At 33.2% G+C, this 20663-nt stretch overlaps 2 protein-coding genes across 2 annotated transcripts; one reads left to right on the top strand and one right to left on the bottom strand.

The window, feature by feature from the left end:
- Positions 1-5927: 5927 nt before the first annotated feature.
- LOC108319783 (endoglucanase 7) lies at positions 5928-9888 on the top strand. Its single transcript, XM_017551033.2, has 4 exons — positions 5928-6423; positions 7997-8899; positions 8986-9158; positions 9349-9888. Exons 1-4 carry the CDS (start codon positions 6036-6038, stop codon positions 9760-9762), a joined length of 1878 nt encoding a protein of 625 aa, XP_017406522.1. The 5' UTR covers positions 5928-6035; the 3' UTR covers positions 9763-9888.
- Positions 9889-10302: 414 nt separating this feature from the next.
- LOC108319757 (uncharacterized) lies at positions 10303-11484 on the bottom strand. Its single transcript, XM_017550999.2, has one exon. The coding sequence runs from the start codon at positions 11321-11323 to the stop codon at positions 10376-10378; it is 948 nt and encodes a 315-aa protein (XP_017406488.1). The 5' UTR covers positions 11324-11484; the 3' UTR covers positions 10303-10375.
- Positions 11485-20663: the final 9179 nt, after the last annotated feature.

Below are 20663 nucleotides of genomic sequence, written 5' to 3' on the forward strand. Positions count from 1 at the left end.
AACTTTGAATGACTAACATATTCATCAACTTCCCTTCTTTTTAACTTTTTTGGCCTCCCAAGAGGTGTTTTATAAGTAGGTGGAAGTAGTGGTGCAAAATCAGAGGTAGGCCAAAGTTATTGTCCATTGATTGAAATAATTTCAGGGGCATAACAAGTTTCATAAGCATGTTTCTTGTAATATGGATGAACATAATCTTCTAGGTTTTCTCATTTATAATGAATGACACCAATAACATGTTTGCAAGGTATTCCTACCAAATCCCAAAAATAACAACTACAAGTATGATTACTTAGGTCAACTACAAACTTGTCCATTGTAAAGCCATGAGTGACTTCAAATTTTGTAGCCCCTGCCCAAACTGACACCAAGATATGTCTTTACTTTTTCTCTTAGTGTTGCAAACCTATTCATAATGTATGACCTAATCCATTCCATCATAGTAATGACAAGTTGTCTCTTGCCAGTAAAATTGTACTATTAATTGACTCAGACAAATTATTGATCAACACATCACATCTAGGATAACTGCTAAATGCATGTTTACACCAACATTTAGTTGGACTTTTCATTAATCAATTATAAGCATCAATTTTAACATTCTTCAACTCACCCATTTTTTGTTCCCACTCCTAAAAGTATGTTGCCTTTGCAACCCCCATCATAAGGTCTCTAATCAGTAGACCTCCACCAAATTTCTTCTTATAGTTGTTGTACAAATGTCTTAAACACAACCTGTGTTCCACCCCATTCAAAATCTCCTCAAATACTCCCATTAATCCCTCTAAACAAATAACATAATCTTTTAATACATAATCAAATTACACAAGAAAACAATTTCAAGTTACCTTTTTCTCATCCGAAATAAATATCTAGCGTTGACAATCTATGCCCCCAATATCAGCCAACAATAGTGTCAAAAACCACCTCCATGTGTCTTTGCATTCATTTTCAACCAATCAACAGCTAGTGAGAAATATTGGTCATTAGGGTCTCTTGCCACTGCCACTAACAACTAACCACTATATCTTGTCTTCAGATGAAAACCATTTACCCCAATGAAGGGCCTGTAACTACCTAAGAAGCCCTATTTACAGCCCTCTAAACACATGTACAATGACCCAAACCTTGGTTCCAAAGTGGGTTGGGGTTGATTGACCTTAATCTTGAAGGTTCTAGCCTTCACTCTTAACAATTCAGCCACATAATCATAAAGACGTGCATATTGTCGTTCTCCATCACCCACTAAAGAATCCATTGCAATTTGCTTTGCTCTTCCAACTTTCCAGGGAGTTATTCCAACACTGTATGACTTCTTAATTTCATCAATGATTTGGTTAACTATCATGCCTCCCACATTTACAAATTTGTCTACTAATACTTGTGCAATCCATTGTACACTTGCACTTTTTGTTACTAAAAACCCTTCCACATTTATGATGCCCAACCAGAGTTTTCACCCTAAAAGTTTGGTTGCCTCCTACCCTGCTAGCCATAATTACAAAACCACATTTCTTTTTACACACTGCCCTTACTCTTTTCAAATCATTCTTCACAAACTGGACTTTTTTTCCGTTTAAAACACTATGCTCCAGTAGTGCATTTTTAAAATCTTTCAGTGACTTAAATTCTATCCCTAATTTAAATTTGAAGCTCTTGGTCATATCATCTGCTCTATACATTGGAAACTTCCTCTTATTCAAACTCACACCGTCATCACTATCTACATCTAAAGACAACTCATTTGTATTGTATTCTTCATTTATGTCATGTTCTTCAACTTCTTCGTTAATCATAAATGAGCCTTCACCAACATTGCTTCTTCTCCTCACAGTTTTCTTCTTCTTTTTCATTCTACTCCACTTCTCCAAAATAAGATTAATATTTCTTCTCTCTTCTTCCACCCTCTCATTCTCCATCCCAATCCCATCATCATCATTTGCGATTCTTTCCTCTTCACTCTCATCCACATTTTCTTCAGCTGAAGCTTAAATTTCGCCCTCAACCACATTGACCTCATCCTCTTCCTCATCCCCATCCTTATCAACATAAGGTTGTTCCTCACCTATCTCCACATCTTCGTCAATCACATTCCTCTCTTCCTCTTACTAATCCATGTGGACGTCTTCTACTTCCACATTCCCCTCTTCCCCACCAACATAAGCCTCTTGTTCACCAGCATAACCATATTGTTCACCAACATAAGTCTCTTCTTCACCAACATAATCATCTTGTTCACCAACATAAGCCTCTTCGTCACCAACATAAGCCTCTTCGTCACCAACATAAGCCTCATCCACATTAACCTCTTCTTCGTCACCCATATTTACCTCTTCCTCCATCTCTTGTATGTGTACTTCATCTACCTCTTCACCATAACTAAGAAACTTAACTTCAACTGCCTCACTAGGAACATGTTGCACATAGATTTCAACCTCGTCGTTATTTGCCTCTACGTAGTTAGCCAAGAACATTGCTTCCCTATCATCACTTGTATTATCAGATTGTTCACAAGCCTTTGTTTCGACCCCTTCCACCATAGCTTTGAACTCTACATCATATTTGAATTCTTTAACAAATGTCACTACTTCAAAGTAAGACCACCAATCGGGATCAACTCCTTTTATCACGTGTATTTCTTCTCCACATATTCAAGTCCGTTATTCTTAGTGAACTTCCCTGTGTGATGCAAAGAAACGTCGAAAACCATTTCTAGAACTACATTGTAACGTGAACAATTTACACCCAAATAAAACCAACACTAAACGAAAACCAAAAGTCAAAAATTACCTTCTTTCAAATCGCGTTTCTTTCACACCAAATGCAACAACCACTACACCCACAACAAGCGCTCAAGCAAATTGATCGAAGACAAAACTAACTCACAAACCGTAATCACGATTTTAGATTTACCTTCAAGATAAAACTAACTTATGAACCCTAATTTTCATTCGCGTAAAAAATTCCCAATTTAACTAAGGAACCCTAATTTGGTTCAACTAAATTACTCACTTTCCACACGTCATCAAACATGTCATGAAACGTAGCAAACATTAGCCATTAAACATGTCATCATACATGACCAAACGTTAGCCAATTCAACCTAATTTTAATGATGTTGATTTTGGAGGACGACAAATTATATTTTTTTAAAAACGAAGGATTAAAGTGTACTAAAGTTTGAAAGAAAAATTAAATCTAAAATCGCATTATAGATGAAGAATTAAAAACATATTTAACCCTAAAACTATGGTATGCTAATGTGACAAAAAAAAATCATGATTTAATACGGAAAATAATCTCTCTCGTATGCAATTGCGTTTGGATTGTGGTACCGACCTGGTTGCTATCATTTAGGATACTAAAAAAACATAAACGCATGTGATTTTAAATTGTACTTCCAGTGAATATCTGTATTTTTCTTTTGACAAACGGTATCACTTTGAGCTTAAAAAATTGGGATTAAAAACTGAAGTCAGACTAAAACTCTAAACAATGAGAAAAGAAAAAGAAATGTAACTTAACAGCCCACTTTTCAAGAGAAGAAAATATGAAAAAGAAAGTTGTTCAATAATTACTAATTTAGATTTAAATAGCTGGCAATTGGTATCAACCAAATGAAACAGACAAGAAAAAAAAATGTTTTCTTCGAATTTCAAATAGCTGGCATATTTTTCAACCATTTTTATAAGTTAAAACTAGTTTATAATAACTCTTTAATTAAATAGTTTTGAATTTTTAATTTACACATCATTTAACTTATAACGTTTTTTTTTTTGCAATCTCTTCATAATAGTAAAGTGGATACTTGTTCAAACCCATCGGCATTATTTTATGTAAGATTTATGTATCTTTGTTGTATGCACGTATTAAAGAATTATAAATAAATTATTAAAAATTGTTAGAGAAAATATTATAGAAAAATACATTTTAATAAAAAGGAATACCATTATTTTTAATTTTTTAAATAGAATCCTGAGGACATTATATTTATTTGAGAAAAGAATAGATTTAGTTTAAAAGAAATAACACAAAAATAATTAATTAGTTGACAAAAATATTTTTAAACATTCTTTTACCACATAACTATTTTAATAATACTTTGAATTTAAAATAAAAAATAAAATAAAAGTAAAAAGTTATTCAAATACCTTAAAATTTAGAATTTATAATATATAAAAAGTATTTTTATTGACTAAAATTTGATACTAAGAGATTAAGTAATTAACAAACCTTTTATATATATATATATATATATATATATATATATATATATATATATATATATATATATATATATATATATATATATATATATATATATATATATATATATATGTTGGCGTATACATTCCGGAAAAATTGCGCTTAGAATTTGATGTACAGGAACTAAAATGATAAAAAAAGTGTTTAATTAGACAGAAAGCAACACATGGCAAAAAAGATGATAAGTTAGTTAACAATCTAACTTGTAAGGATGATTAACGAATGGAACAAATTGATAATTTAAAAACAAAGCCAAAAATATTAATCATTCAGTGAAATTATATTCCTCTAATATTTTAAAATTATTATTAAATAAAAATATATGTAAAAATTATTTACTAATTTTTGGGAAGGGTGTTTAATGTCGGAATTCAACAAATATAATTTGGCCGCTAGTAAAATAGTCTCGGTCAAAGGTGTTTGATTGAACAAATTCCACCTCGCAAAGAGAAAAGAAATAAATATTTTTAGAAATCAAAATCAGTATATAAATAAATAAACAAATAAAATAAAAATTTAAATAAAAGAGACTTTTTTACAAATTAACTTAGAGTTAAATTAATTTTCTTATAAAATAATTCATACAAAATTTTCTCCTCGAAATATTAAAAGTTGAATGAAAGAACTTCCAACTCATTAATTTGTCATCATAAAATGAATCTACAGTTCTCAACACGTTCAAAGTTTATGTACACATTAACTAATTAAATAATTAATTTAAATTCAAATAATTTATGTGGTGGCAGTTGATGAATGTGTAGCTGGACGTGTACGCCGGTTGCAGGCAGTGACATCATTCCTATGTTACTATTTTTTTCTTTATTATCAATGCAAATATAAAAAAATATTTTTTATAATTTAAAATTAATTTCTACACTCATATTCATGTATTTTAAAATTTTATTTTAAATTAGTGCATTTCAGATTATTTATATTTATATATCAAATCTTCAAATATGTTACAATTATTCTATTTTATTAGCAGATTTATTAAAATAATTTAATTAATTAAATTATGATTAAAAAACATATATGAAAATTTTTCTGTTTATAAATCATAAATAATATTTTAATTTATTGAGAGATTAAATTAACATATTAACTTTTTTTTTAAAAAAATAACTGATTAAATAAAGGTACATATCATAATCCTTATATATAAACACATATTCATTATTTTTATTTCTTTCTTTTCATCTATTAAAACAAAACATTAATGTATTCTACAGATATAAGATCTATATTGTTCTCCATGAATAATTCAGGTATACTTCCCATTATGAAGAATTGAGAATTACTATGTTGAAAAAGAGTTTATTTATTATTAATTATTTGAGTTTGATGCATAATCTAACACCTCAAACACTTTTAATTTATATAAAGAATATATTTTATTTTATTTTTCATATAAAAATATTTATCCAAACAAAACCTGGTTGAATTATTTCGGGTAATAGTTTAAAAGTTTAAAAGTCAGAAGGAAATGGAAAATTAAGAATGACCTAAGTTTTGTTTTTATGTTGATGCAAAGAATCTCTCTCATTCTTCAACCCCCACATAAATATATATATATATATATATATATAAATATTCACTCCCTACCCCTCTAGAAGTGGCCCTTTAGCTCTGATTTCTTATATATATAAGTTATAAGTGTGGTTTTTAAAAGGTAGCTAACATTGGAACATAAGATAAAAGTGTTTTTGTGATTATCCATAAATGATGTTTGGTTAAGTGATAGATTGATCTTGGAATATTATTATTACACCATGCATTCAAGAAACCATTGGGGAGGGTCCTTTGAAATGAGCAACAGTGGAGAAGAGGTGGAAAAGAAGAGCAATGAAGAGTGGGATAGGGCAGCACTGCTTGAGAGGTACAATCCTCAAAGGCAAGATTTGGATGAGACTCTACAAAGCTGGGTTTTGGAAAGGGTTGAGAAGAGTAAGAAGAAGAGGTATGTTGACTTTGGTTGCATAATGATAAGCCACAAGGCATTGAAATGGATACTTGCTTCCATTTTCATGGCTTTCCTTCTCATTGCTCTTCCCATTATCATCACCAAATCTTTGCCCAAACACCATTCTCTTCCAACACCACCAGATAACTACACCCTTTCTCTCCACAAAGCACTCCTCTTCTTCAATGCTCAAAAGTGTATGTTCTTCTTCATCTCATCTTTTATTTAATCAATTCCTCTCACAATATCTTTTCTTTTTCCCTATTTTTACTCTCTTTCACATTCATAATATAACATTTTATGCCTAATATAATTTCTACAACTTTTTTAAACACTTTATTTATTTTTTTTATCTTTAATATATCTATGTCAACATACAAACCTACTTTTCTCAATATTTTATTAATGACAGAAAGCACTTCTGTTTAACCTTTTTTACCCTAAGTCAACTCCTTCTAAGACCTGCAATTTCATTAAACAACGTGTTCAGCAAGTTCCTGTTTAGAATTGTTTAATTGTTGATTGTGTGAACAGTTGATCATTATAACGACATATTTATAATTTTGGAGGATAATAATTCAAAAGAAAAAATATTTACAATTTTATTGAGACGAATAATATCATATTCAGAAAGTTATCATCAGATTTCAGTTCCATTACACTTATAAATTTAGAGGATCTTAAGATATGTAAAACGAATATTTTTAATTTTATTCATATCTTTAATTATAATTATAAAAATTCTAAAAAAGCGAAGTAAGCTTTATAATCTTAAAAAAAATGGAGTGAAATATGTTTTTTGGTGTCTATATAATTATATATATATATATATATATATATATATATATGTATTTTTAATTTCTACATAAATTTGATTTCTTTTCAGATTTGTAAATTTAAATAACTTTGATGGTCATGTGGCTATTAATGATTTATAATTAAACTTATAAATAAAAAGTATTTTGAATGGCACCAACTATAGAGAGTCTTCTTGATATTGATATTGTGTGTTTTCATTACATCAATTAGTTGCTTTTGATTTTCTTTTCTTTATATTAAAATCGTTCCACCCATTTAGCTTTTGACCGATTCAAAAGTAATAAAAATAATATCAAGGGACGGCTTTTTGTGTCACAGATGAAATGCATGTCGTCATTATTTCAACTTTTCCAGTGATTTGGTGAAGTAATATCCAAACATGGCCTAGTCGTTGCTAAAAACACGGAACTGGGACCATTGTTAATTAAACTTTAAAAATTGATAAATAGATACAAATCTACATTTTAAATCCTTTTAAAAATAAAAAATATTAGTTAATATTTAATGTATTTAATTGTGTAAAGTTAACATTATTGGCATTTGTTATCGTTTTTAATGTATAATTAATAGGATAACGATACTTATTTTAGTGTTATTATGTAACTAGTCTATATTGGTGTTTATGATTATTATTATTGATTGTGAAATAATTTTGGACCAATCACAAAATGACATGCAGACGATGTTAAAATGTTGTCAAACAAATATTTGTAATTTTTAAAGAGTATTAAATTTCTTTGGGAAGTTTAATTAGTAAAAATAAATAAGATTTAGATAAAAGCGTGATATATTCAGTGAATTGTGTAAGTTTTTGATAATGTAAGTTTTATAGAAAATATTTGATATAATTTAAAAAAGATGTTTTAATTTTTCGTATGGAAAGAGTATAGAAAAAGTAAGTAGTTAAAAGTTGAAAAAGTTATGAATTATGTATTGATTGTGTTGGTGAAGCTGGAAAGTTGGGGAAGAAGAATGGAATTGCATGGAGAGGGAATTCAGGGTTAGATGATGGAAAAGACACAGATGTGAAGGGAGGACTGGTTGGAGGTTACTATGATGCAGGGGACAACACAAAGTTCCATTTTCCAATGTCTTTTGCCATGACAATGCTTAGTTGGAGTGTTCTTGAATACAAAGATAAGTACATGGCTCTGAATGAATACCAACACACCAGAGAACTCATCAAATGGGGCACTGATTACTTGCTCTTGACCTTCAACTCTTCTGCCACCAAAATTAACAAAATCTATGCACAGGTTGGTGGGAGTCTGAATTCTTCTACCACCCCAGATGATCACTACTGCTGGCAAAGGCCAGAGGACATGGATTATCCCCGCCACACCATATCCATATTTCAAGGTCCTGATCTTGCAGCCGAAATGGCAGCAGCTTTAGCTTCAGCCTCTATAGTTTTCCAAGATGATGCATCCTATTCCAAGAAACTCATCAAGGGTGCTCAAACTTTGTTTGACTTTGCCAGAGATCCTGGTAAGAGGAAGCCTTACAGCCGTGGAGAGCCCTACATTGAGTCTTTCTATAACTCCACTGGCTACTACGATGAGTACATGTGGGGTGCTGCTTGGTTGTACTATGCGACAGGAAACAGTACCTACCTCTCCTTGGCCACCAACCCCTCCATTTTCAAGAATTCAAAGGCCTATTTCTTGACTCCTCAATTCACTGTTTTCAGCTGGAACAACAAGTTACCTGCTGCCATGTTGTTGCTCACAAGGTTCAGGATGTTTTTGAATCCTGGTTACCCCTATGAGGACATGCTCACGATGTACCACAATGTTACCAGTCTTACCATGTGCTCTTATCTTCAACATTACAGAGTCTTTAACAGGACTAGTGGTAATGACCTCAGTTTTTTTTCCCTCTTCTATTCTTCTCTTTACTTTAATGGATGAACTCCACTATTCACTTTTTTTCCTTTTCAGGGGGTTTGATCCAATTCAACAATGGACAACCTCAGTCTCTCCAATATGTCGCTAATGCTGCTTTCATGGCATCACTTTTTGCTGATTACATGCAAGGGGTTGGTGTTCCCGGATGGTATTGTGGGGCTACCTATTTCCCAGTATCTGCTTTGAAGACATTTGCAACCTCTCAGGTACCATCTCCATTTCTTCACCCTTAATTTCTAGTTTAGAGAAAAACAGAATTCCCACATGTAAATGGATTACAAATTTATACAAAACTTAAACGTCAAAAGTGTATTTTTAGTTCTGATAATATATGAGAGGGGATGAACAATTAATTGCAAACAAGGGTAATGTGTGTTTTATGTTCCACTTGAACAGGTTGATTACATCCTGGGGAAAAATCCCATGAAAATGAGCTACATAGTGGGGTTTGGAAACAAATTTCCTAGACATGTTCATCACAGAGGAGCATCCATACCAAATGATCACCAGCATCACTCATGCACTGGGGGTTGGAAGTGGCGTGACACTTCCAACCCAAATCCTAACACCATCACAGGAGCAATGGTTGGAGGGCCAGATCGTTTTGACCAATTCCATGACTCCAGAAGAAACTATAACTTCACTGAGCCAACCTTGGCAGGAAATGCAGGAATAGTTGCTGCATTAATTTCCTTGACAGGTACCACAGGTAGTAGTGGCGTTGACAGGAACACTATCTTCTCAGCAATTCCACCACTTGGGCCACAAAATCCTCCTCCTCCGCCACCTTGGAAGCCAATCAAAACATGAGATTGCATTATTTCTTGAACCATCCAAACTCTATGTGTACTCACTGTTATTCTTACACTTTCTATTTTTTCAACTCACTACTACTCTTGCATGTACATTCATAAATAAATGACTTGTTAAATATCATTTTCTGTCAGTATTCCTATTACTTTCGAATATCTATCTTGCATGTGTATTTTTATTCAGTAACACATTTGTATTCAAAAGCAAATTGATGTAGAGGTAATATTAAGAAGGCATGACATTTTCATATAGTGATAGATATACACTGGTTCGTCTTCAAGAACTCAAAGGGTTTCTTCATTAAAGATGTTGTAAGGAATGTTTGGACAAGGAAAGTAGAACAAAAAAGAAAGGAAAATAGTGTTAAATGTATGTGATTTGGTGAATTCGACCATAAAATGGTTTGGTTAGTTCTGGAGAAGGCACAGAAAAAAGTGCATACCATGCAGCATCAAAGTTTGAACGAACCAGATATTCCAATTCACCATACAAAATTAATGGGCACCCTCCAAAGAAAAAGAAAACATGGAACTAAACTTTAAATTCTTGCTACAATTTGCCCCCATTCCAGTCTTACATTTACACATTTGGTGTCTTCCCTGTAATTGCATCACTCAAGTTTGTAGGCATAAAGCACAAGACAAGACTCAGAGGGAGCATAGCTGAGAGTTGAATAATAGCCACTGGCACAACTACCATTATCACTGTCACAACCCTCATTGAGTCTCTCCTCTCTTTCAGTCTCAGCCTCCACAGGCCCTGGCTTGAAAATGAAAAGCCCAGGCCCTGAGCCAGGAACACTAAACAACCAGTCATGCACATCCCAAAACACTTGCACAGGTTGCATGTTGACCATAACTGTTTGGTTTCCCCTGAACTTCCACTGCAAGTTCTTGACATGAATCAACACAATCCCATCAATGCTGATCCACATCTCAGGCTCTTTGTTCCCAAACGTTGAGCTCTCCACCACAATCTCACTCTCTTTTCTCTTCTCATCAAACCTGGCCTTGGTTGCAAAACTTTTCTTGGCAAACACACTTTCTCTCTTCACCAACAACATTGCCTCAACAATGCTTGGCCTCATCTTCATTCTCTTGTACGCCTTCTTCTTGTAATCCCCCAGCAGCAACGCAACATCTTCCTCTGACACCATTGCCACGTAGTAATCGCTGACCGGCTCGGGGCCGCCGCTGGAGAATCTCGCCGACCGAAGGTCCCAATACACTTCCACCTGGTGCCCATCAACCTCAAAAGATTTGTACCCTTTTTTGTTCCAGAAGTACCAAGGCTTCATATCTATCTTGCAAGTGTAACTGAACTCACCTCCTGTGCTATCAACCTTGAGGTTTAGCGTGTGGTTCATGAGGTTTTTGCACCACAACACTGACACGTTTCTCCAACACCCTGCAACATTGGCTTGGTAGATGCATGTCACTGTGCTTTGAGCACTTTTGTTTGGCAAAGCCAAAGGCTCCTCTGATATTCTCTCCACTAAAGGTGGTCCTTGGCCTGGATTTGGCACTGATTGTGATCTAAAGGTAAGGTGGAAAGCCATATTGCATGCTTCCTATGGGATCCAGAATTCAAACCCTTTTGGCATCAAACAACAAAGATAGTTACAATAATTAAAGATGATGATGTCCCTTATTGTGTGTTGTAAAGCCAGATTCTTTGTTGGTTTTCTATCCTCCTTCAATCATGGAACTCACCTTCTAAGCTTCAATAGGAATTGAATTCGATGGAGTTAATGGGAGATACCCATTAATGAGAAGGAATTCAAGTTCCCCTCAACATTAACAACCATGTACAAAAGTCACAGATATTGTTGGATGATGATGGAAGTTGAAAGATTTGACAGACAGCTTGCAATGGTGTTGGTGAATTGAGAGAAAATTCATTTGGCCAAAAAAGAATGATTAAATGAAAGTTTGTTTTTTCTTTGGACCAAAAAGTCTGTTTAGAAGCCACAAATAGAGAAATAGCCTAAAGAAAAGGAGGAAGAACATTGCTATTTATGAACCTCTTCCAATGTTATCAAAGGTAGAGAAATATAGGAAAGTTCAGTTACGCTTACATGATACACGTACATTTGTTTTTGGATGAGATAATTTTCATTTGACACTTGTAACATGTTTTTAAATATAGTTTAAAACTAGTTTTAAACCCGTGACTAGATTTGTGTTTGTTGATGTGTTTATTAAAAGAGACTTAAATGATAAGGAAAAAATAATAGATGTTTTAAAGTTTATAATTAAGTTTTAAGTAGAATCAACATAAAAATAATTTATAAGTTTAGAAAATTAGTATGTTTGTAAAGATATAAATAGTAAACTTTGTAAAAGTCATAAGATAAAACATGTAAAAAATATAAATATAAATTATATGTAAGTATATATAGAGAAGACTCGCTAAAAGTACAAATGAGTATACGAATAAATTGGTCTAATATGTATTGCTAAACTTATTTAATAAGTGTATTAATAAACTCATTTAATATGTGTTATTAGACTCGTCTAATTAGTATATGGATATACTCATAATGTGTAGACTTATCTAATCGGTATATGAACAAACCACTGTAATGTATATTGTAAAACTCACCTAATTAGATAATGGATAAAGTCGTCTAATGTGTATTAATGGATTGATCTAATATGTGTATGAATAGACTAGTCTAATGTATATTGTTAGACTTATCTAATCAGTGTATAGACAAACTTGTTTAATGTGTTTCAAGATTCGTCTGACTAGTGTGTAGACATACTCGTTTAATGTGTATACTTAGACTTATCTATTCAATGTATGTAATGACTCACTCATCTATTCAATGTATGGAATGACTCATCTAATGTCTTTTGTTATACTTGTCTATTCGATGTATGGACAAACTCGTTTGATGTGTATTGTTCGACTTGTCTAATGTTTTTCGTTATACTCATTTAATTAAAGTATGAATAAACTTCTTTAATGTGTATTGCAAGATTCATTCAATCAGTGCATCAACATATTTGTCTAATGCGTATTAATAGACTCATCTAATTTTGTATGTGAAAAGACTTGTCTAATGTTTATTTCTAGAGTCGTGTAATCAATATATGAATGATTCGTCTAAGGTGTATTGTTAGACTCGTATAATCAATACATCGACAGACTCATTTAATGTTTCTTACTTTATTATTCTAATCAATGTATTCTTAGACATGTCTAATAATTTTTGTTATACAAGTCTAATCAATGTATGAAATAACTTTTCTAATTTTTTTGTTATACTCATCTAATTAGTGTTTGCATAGTCTCATCTGATGCATGTTATTAGACTCATATAATTTTTGTGCTATATTCATGTAATCAATGTATGGAAAGGTTCGTCTAATGTATATTGTTAGACTCATCTATTCAATACACAGACAAACTCCTCAATATGTATTGTTAGACTTGTCTAATAAGTGGATATACTGATATCATGTGTATGGCTAGATTTGTCTAATACCAGTGTATATTGAGAGTCGTGTAATATGTATTAGTGAGGTGACAAACTCGTTTAATGTGTATTAATAAACTCATTTAATTTGTGTAAGGAACATACTTGTTTAATGTATATTACTAGACTTATCTAATCAGTGTATAAAGATACTCGTGTAGTGTCTATTGTAGACTTGTTTAATTAGTCTATGGACATAGTCATCTGGTCAATGTATGTACAGACTCATTTAATGTGTATTGCAAGACTTGTTTAATTGGTGAATGAACATACTTGTCTAATGCGTATTAATAAACCCATATAATTTATTTATGGACAAACTTGTGCAATGTATATTGTCAGGTTCGTCTTATCATTATGTGGACAGACTCGTTTAGTGTTTGTTGTTATACTCGTCTAATTAGTGCATGGGAAAAATTCGTCTAATGGTATTCCTAGACTCGTTTAATAAATGTGTGAAATGATTTTTCTAATGTCTTTACATGGATAAACTAATATAATGTGTATTGATAAATTTTTCTAATCAATGCATCAACAAACTCATTTAATATTTTCTATTATACTCGTGTATTTAGTGTATACTTAGATTCGTCTAATCAACGTATGGAATGACTTGTCTAATATCTTTTTGTTATACTCATAATTAGTGTATGGATAGAGTTTTTTATTGTATATTGCTAGACTCGTCTAATGGTTTTTGTTATATTCATTTAATCAGTGTATGGATATACTCATTTGATGTATATAATGTTATACTCATATAATGTTTTTTGCTATTTGTCTAATGTGCGTTGTTAGATCCGTCTAATCAATGAACGTCTAATATATATTTCTAGACTCATCTAATGACAATATAAATACATTAGTGGTGTATTTTAAAACAATTAGCTTGTTAGTGGTGTGGTTAGAGCAAAAAAAAGTTGTAGTTTGAATTAGTGTCACATATTTCCTATTTCAAGTTACTTTAGTAACAATTTGATTCGACCTTTGTTAACCATTGGATTGAGCTAAAAATTTTACATCATGTTCTTAAGATAATATTCTCCACTTTGATCGTTCATATTTACAACAATTTGATTCCAGTTTTGTTAACCATTAGATTGAGCTAAAAATTTTACATCATGTTCTTAAAATAATATTCTTCACTTTGATCGTTCATATTTACATTTAGAGGTCTGCATTAAAAAAATATCATTTTTGCATTTGGGAAGGAACAACTCTTCTAAAAAGTCAACAAATCTTCTCCCAACTACTATAAGTTCTCAAATGTGAAATATTATTCTAATATTTAAATGGTAAATGATGACTTTACTATGACATGCCTATGAATGTATAAGAAAAAAAATAATATTAAAATAATAATATAATAATAACATAAATTTTCTATATAATGATTAGAGGAAAAGTTAATCAAGAGAGTTTTGGAAATTGCATCCATCAATCTTTCTCATTCTTCTCCAATTTCCCTTTTCTTTCTCCGTTGATTAAGATTTGAAAGTAGTTTGTAGAAATTATTCAATCTATTCAGAAGTAGAGTTTTACTTGGACAAGTTATATTGAGGTAAAGGAAGCAAAACTCTTATCATTTTATATATTATATTTATCTATATTTATTGATTTTATTTTGGTTTCCTTAATTATTTTTATTTTATTTCTTTATGATTATTATTTTATTAGTAAGGTGTTGATGGTCTTATTTTTATTTATTTATTATTATTTTTAGGTTTAATAGGTTCGGAGGTCCCTATATTTGCGGGTTCGTTTCAAATGAGTCCTTCAATTTTGGAAGTGATCAATTAGGTCCCTAATTTAACAAAATTGAGTCAATAATACCCTTTCCGTTAAATGCAATGGACGGCGTTAACTTCTTAAACAGGTGGCATGCTGAGACATCGTTCTATTTGCACCTGGCACAGTTTGAGCTAAATACGTGTATTTTATATCATTTTAAATTGTAAGTAAGAAGCAATCTGGTGGTTTGGTGGTTTGAATTATTTGAGTGATGGAATGCATGAAAAGAGTGCAAAGAGACGAAGATGTTGACGATTGTGATCAATTCAGGTCAGTGCCGCCTCAACTCCGCCGGCGTCTCCCTCCCTTCCGTCGACCTCGCACACCATCTCGTCTCCTACATCTGCTTCGACAACCACGTCCCCCTCGCCTGGAAGCTTCTCGAGAAAGCCATGGCCGTCCGAATCCTCCCTCCCTTGCTCGTCCTCTCCCTCCTCTCCACTCGCGTCCTCCCCCACCGCCACCTCCACCCTGCCGCCTACGTCCTCTACATCGACCTCCTCAATCGCCATGCCTTCTCCCTCTCGTCCAGGAATGGATCTATGAAGGATGTACTGAAAGAACAAACCTTGTCCCAGGAAGGTTCAGGATCAAACAATTTGGCGAATTTTGAAGGCGAGAGGTGACCGTCCTGGTGCGGCTGTTGATGGTTAACGGATTTACCCTCTTTCATGGTGGAAGAAGAAGCAACGAATAAGAATAAAAAACAAAGAGTAATCGGGAGTGAAAAACTTCACATAGAATTTGGGATTTCGACAACGCTAGAGGGTGAAAAAAGAAAATTAGGGTTTAGGATTAGAAAGGAAAAGGGAATCTAAATGCAAATTAAAAATTGCAGAAATTGGTTGTTAATGTTGTTAACATCAGGGATCTCAAAGGGTAATTGTTGCATTGACCTTTTTAATTAATGGATAGAATATAGAACTGTAATCTCTGTTTAAGGAATGAAATATGGAAGCAATTACGCAGAGGAAAGTGCAAGAATCTCAGATATCGGTTGAGGAGAAGGGGGAAATGATGAGGAACTTGGAGCACCGAGAAACTGAGTTCATGAGGATTCAGAGACGTAAAATTGGAATTGACGATTTCGAGCAATTGACGGTGATTGGGAAAGGTGCTTTTGGTGAGGTATGCAAAATATAATCTGCATAAACATTTGGTTCCTTTTGAAGGTGTGGTCACTGATACCTTTGAGATTACTTTTTTCCCTAAAATCTCAACAATCAAATAACTGTGCCACGTATTAGTTCAAACTGTGCCACATGGAAATAAAAAAGATGTTCAGTATGCCACCTATTTAAGAAGTTAACGCCGTCCATTATATTTAACGGAAAGGGTATTATTGACTCAATTTTGTTAAATTAGGGACCCAATTGATCACTTCCAAAATTGAAGGACCCAATTGAAACGAACCCGCAAATATAGGGACCTCCGAACCTATTAAACCTTATTTTTATTATATTAGAGAGGTGTTTATAACCTCATTTTTATTTATTTATTATTATTATTTTATTAGTTAGGTGTTTATAATTTAATTTATTTATTGTAATTATTTTTATTTTATTAGTTAGGTGTTTATAACCTCACTTTTATTTATTATTATCATTATTTTATTAGTGAGGTGTTGATAACCTCATTTTTATTTATTTATTGTCATTATTTTTATTTTATTAGTGAGGTCTTTATAACTTCATTTTTATTTATTTATTATTATTATCTTATTAGTGAGGTGTGTTGTAAAGACTTAGAAAATGACATTTTAAAAGTGATCGAGTTTAAAAATAGTGAAACTTGATTATTTTAATATTAAAAGGTTTTAATATAAATAGTTTGGTTATGAACGAGAATTATTAATTTAAAGCACACTATCTCTCTAGAAACAACAACTTTTTTAGAGTTCTCTGACTTTTCTCTAAGATTTCCCTCTGTTTTCATAGTTTAGTGTGACGACATAGCTCGCTGGTGGTAACCATGGCAGTGTGAGGCTGGGGAATTGTTTTACTAGGGCCCTAGGTGAGCTCCAAATGTTCTTATCGAATTTGGGAGTTAGACCCTTTGACACGTGGTAGTATGTGGTTGCACCGGAGAAACTCCTTAATATGCTCTAAAGGTTTGAGAAGCGAGGGAGATTCACTTGCAAAAGGTGCTCTAACGCTCAAGTTAGTAATCAATCAAGAAGCTTTGAGTATCAAAGTATTATTAACATGTATTTCAATGTGTGTATCTGATGTGCATACATGAGCTTATATAGAGTTATGTGATCCTACGCTATTTATGTCACTTGAATATCACTTAAATATGGAATATGTCTATTGGAGACAAACAATTAAAAGGCAATAATTTGTCAATTGGAAATAAGAAAAACTGCTAAGACTGTAATAACTATAATAATTTGCTTCTGATGGGTCGTGCTATATGGCCTTTTAGGCCAAGTATGTACATAAGCCCCTCAGTCTTGGGACTTTTCTTTTGGTGTATGAGATTCGTGTAAGATTTTTAGTCGGGCTTGAGTTAACTTAGGTGGTTTGCAGGTTGATTGGCCTAGAGGTCGAGTTCTTATATCGTTTAGTCGTTCGATCGCCTTTATAGGTGGATTGGCCTCGAGGCCACATTCTTTAAGTCATTAGGCTACTCTTGAAGTAATCAAGCCATTCGGCCGAGCTCATTAGTAGGTTCGCCTCGAGGCCTGGCCATTTGGTCGTGCTCTTAGGCCATTCGGTCGTGCTCATATGCCATTTGGTCGGGCTTTTTAATAATCATACCATTCGGTTGATCTCTTTAACAAGTTGGCCTCAAACCTTGGCTATTCGGCAATGTGTGTAGGCCATTCGGCCATGCTCATAGGCCATTCGGTCGAGTTCCTTAGTAATCAAGCCATTTGGCCAAGCTCTTAAACAAGTTGGCCTCAAGGCCTTGCTGTTCGGCCATGCTCTTAGGCCATTTGGACAGGCTCTTTACTAGGTTGTTGATTTAAAATAATTCTTTGTTAACTTTAAGCAGTTTCTATTTGGTGAAACCGATTTCAATTTGATGGAAAATCCCCTAGGCATGGTTAAACACTTTCAGAAAGAGTGGAAGTCATTCTTGAAGATGGTATCAACTCTACCTTGTGGACCACCTTTTGAGCCATCATGAAGCATAGCTTGAAGAGTAGTGTAGGTTATTTAGGCCGTGTATTTCGGCCAAGTAGTGTAGGTTATTTAGGCCGTGTATTTCGGCCAAGTAGTGTAGGTTTGCTTAAGGCTTGTATTAAGGCCTAATTAGTATAGGGTTTTTTGCTTAAGCTAAACATTCAAACCATGTGGAAAGTATGTGCCATGTGTCATGCTTCCAACTAGAGAGAATTTAGCTTTAGTAGTGGTCACATGGCATGTTAAGACAAAATCGTCTATATGTCTAAACACTCTCATGTTTTGAAGTTTAACCAAATAACATTAAACGAAATAAGAATTTAAAAAGATCATAGGATGAAACATAAGACTTAGGCTCAAGAATCCCCAACATAGAAAAACCTTTAGGATTATAGAAAACATAAAAACACCTAAATCATAATATCCAGACGTAGTGCTAAACGACTGATAAGTTAAAGCGTCTAAGAGAGTTTTGCTAAACACGTAAGCTTACTATACCCAAGGGGTATTTAGTTGAACTCTCGGGAAAATGAAAAAGTGTCAAGCCAGTGTCTTCGACAAAAACTCTCTAAAAGCCTAAACCTAAAATGCAAAAGAAAACATAACATGCTAAACACTATTGCTCTGAAAAAGCAAAATCACAAAAAGCGTTTACATCAGTCTAGACGATACCATGAGCTAAAACCGTTACTTCGTCCAACGATGAAGTTCTTACTCAACACTTGGTATCTTTAGAAGAAAACCTTAATTGTTAAACGCTACCTCAATGATAGGAAATGAAAAACACTTTGTTGTTCCGAGCAAGCATTAAATGACATTAAATGCTTAACGTTAAAAACAACAAAAGTGATAAGAGAGAAGACATATATGTTGCATGCACAATCTACTTTACTCTTTGCAGATAACCTACTTTACATGCATCCACATACTTCATTTAAAAATCAAAAGTGGACGTTAGAGACATAAGAGATATTCATAGAATGTTCTTCATTTGAAGTTGTGTCTAAAAGGAAGTACAGTCTACTTCAAGCAAAGAACTGAAAAAGCAAGCTTGCTCTGACAAGTTAACTTTACCAACAGATGTTCTACAAAAAGAAAGAGAAGACACAAGAATCAAGGCCAAAACTTGAGTCTAACAAACGTTTCTCCAAGAGCCTATATATAGAAGATCATTCAGATGAAGAATCAAGAAGATAGCATACAACGAAAATATTTATCATGAGAAAAGCGTTGAAAAGAAAAGCATGAAAAGTTCAAGAAAAAGAAAACATCTGAGTAGAAAAAAAGAAAAGAAAGTTTAGCAATACTCTCGAGCTTTATTGTAGTATTTGTTTCCTGTTGTAAGAAAGAGAGAAAGAGAAAAGAGAGAAACATTTGCGATTGTTTAGACTACATTGTATTGTAATCTCATCCTCTCTGCGAGAGTAATAGTCTGAACGACGTGTAAACAATTGTTGACTGCAATTCTAAAGAGAATTGAAACAGTTGTTGTACTCTGTGAAGTTAAGGAAACTAGGCAAGGTTGTCTAGTATCCGGAGTGGTGCGAATACTCATCCAATCAAAGGTAATAGGAGGTTACTCGCTGACTGAGAATACCAAAAGTGGTGCGAATACTCATCCAATTTAGGGTAATAAGAGGTTACTCGTTGACTGAGAAGACCAGGAGTAGTACAAATACTCATCTAGTCTAGGATAACAAGAGGTTATTCATTGATTGAGAAGACTAGGAGTTGTGCGAATACTCAATTGTAATCTTGTTGAAGATTATAGTGGAACCCTCTACGGAAGAGACTAAACATAGTTTAGTTGGAGTGAACCATTATAAAAATACTAGTGCAATTGTTGTTCATCTTTTTGTCTAAATGCTTTTCACATAAAACTTGCAGCTACACTTTTATTTCAACATACAAGAAACTTTCGCACTAAACGATTCTTATTCAACTGAGGAAGTTCTCATAAACACTACAGTGTACATTCTGAATAACACGTTAAAAACAACTATCATTCATAATCATTTACAAGGTTGAGCGTTTAAGTATTCATTTGTTAAATCCAAAACTCAACAGACATGCTACATCAGAAGGGTTGTGAGTTTTTTTTTCTATTAACACTCTTCAACACCTCCCTTCTAGTGTTTTTCAGGTACTTCATGACACTCTAGGAATGAAGAAGATTTTGCTTTATGAGTAGCCACATGTCCTTCCCTTATTGGAGAGGATTTGTGGACACTTGTGCACTCCTTAGAAGACCTCATTTTTTGCAATGAATGCAAAGGTGAGAGATCATGTTTTTCGAGTTTTTAGCAGACACCCTTGCCTATATATAGAGGTGTCTCCTTTCTTATAATCATCTGGGAAGTTTACTAATGTTTTGTTGCCCAAATTTGGCCAAACATTTCCTAGATCAAGACTAGAGCAACCTTAGAGGCCCCTCTAGTCACCTTCCTCCTTGAGTTTGCCTTACCTCTCTTAAAACCACCAAACACTACACC

The sequence above is a fragment of the Vigna angularis genome, chromosome 6 (genome assembly GCF_016808095.1).
Source record: "Vigna angularis cultivar LongXiaoDou No.4 chromosome 6, ASM1680809v1, whole genome shotgun sequence".
Lineage (NCBI taxonomy): Eukaryota > Viridiplantae > Streptophyta > Magnoliopsida > Fabales > Fabaceae > Vigna > Vigna angularis.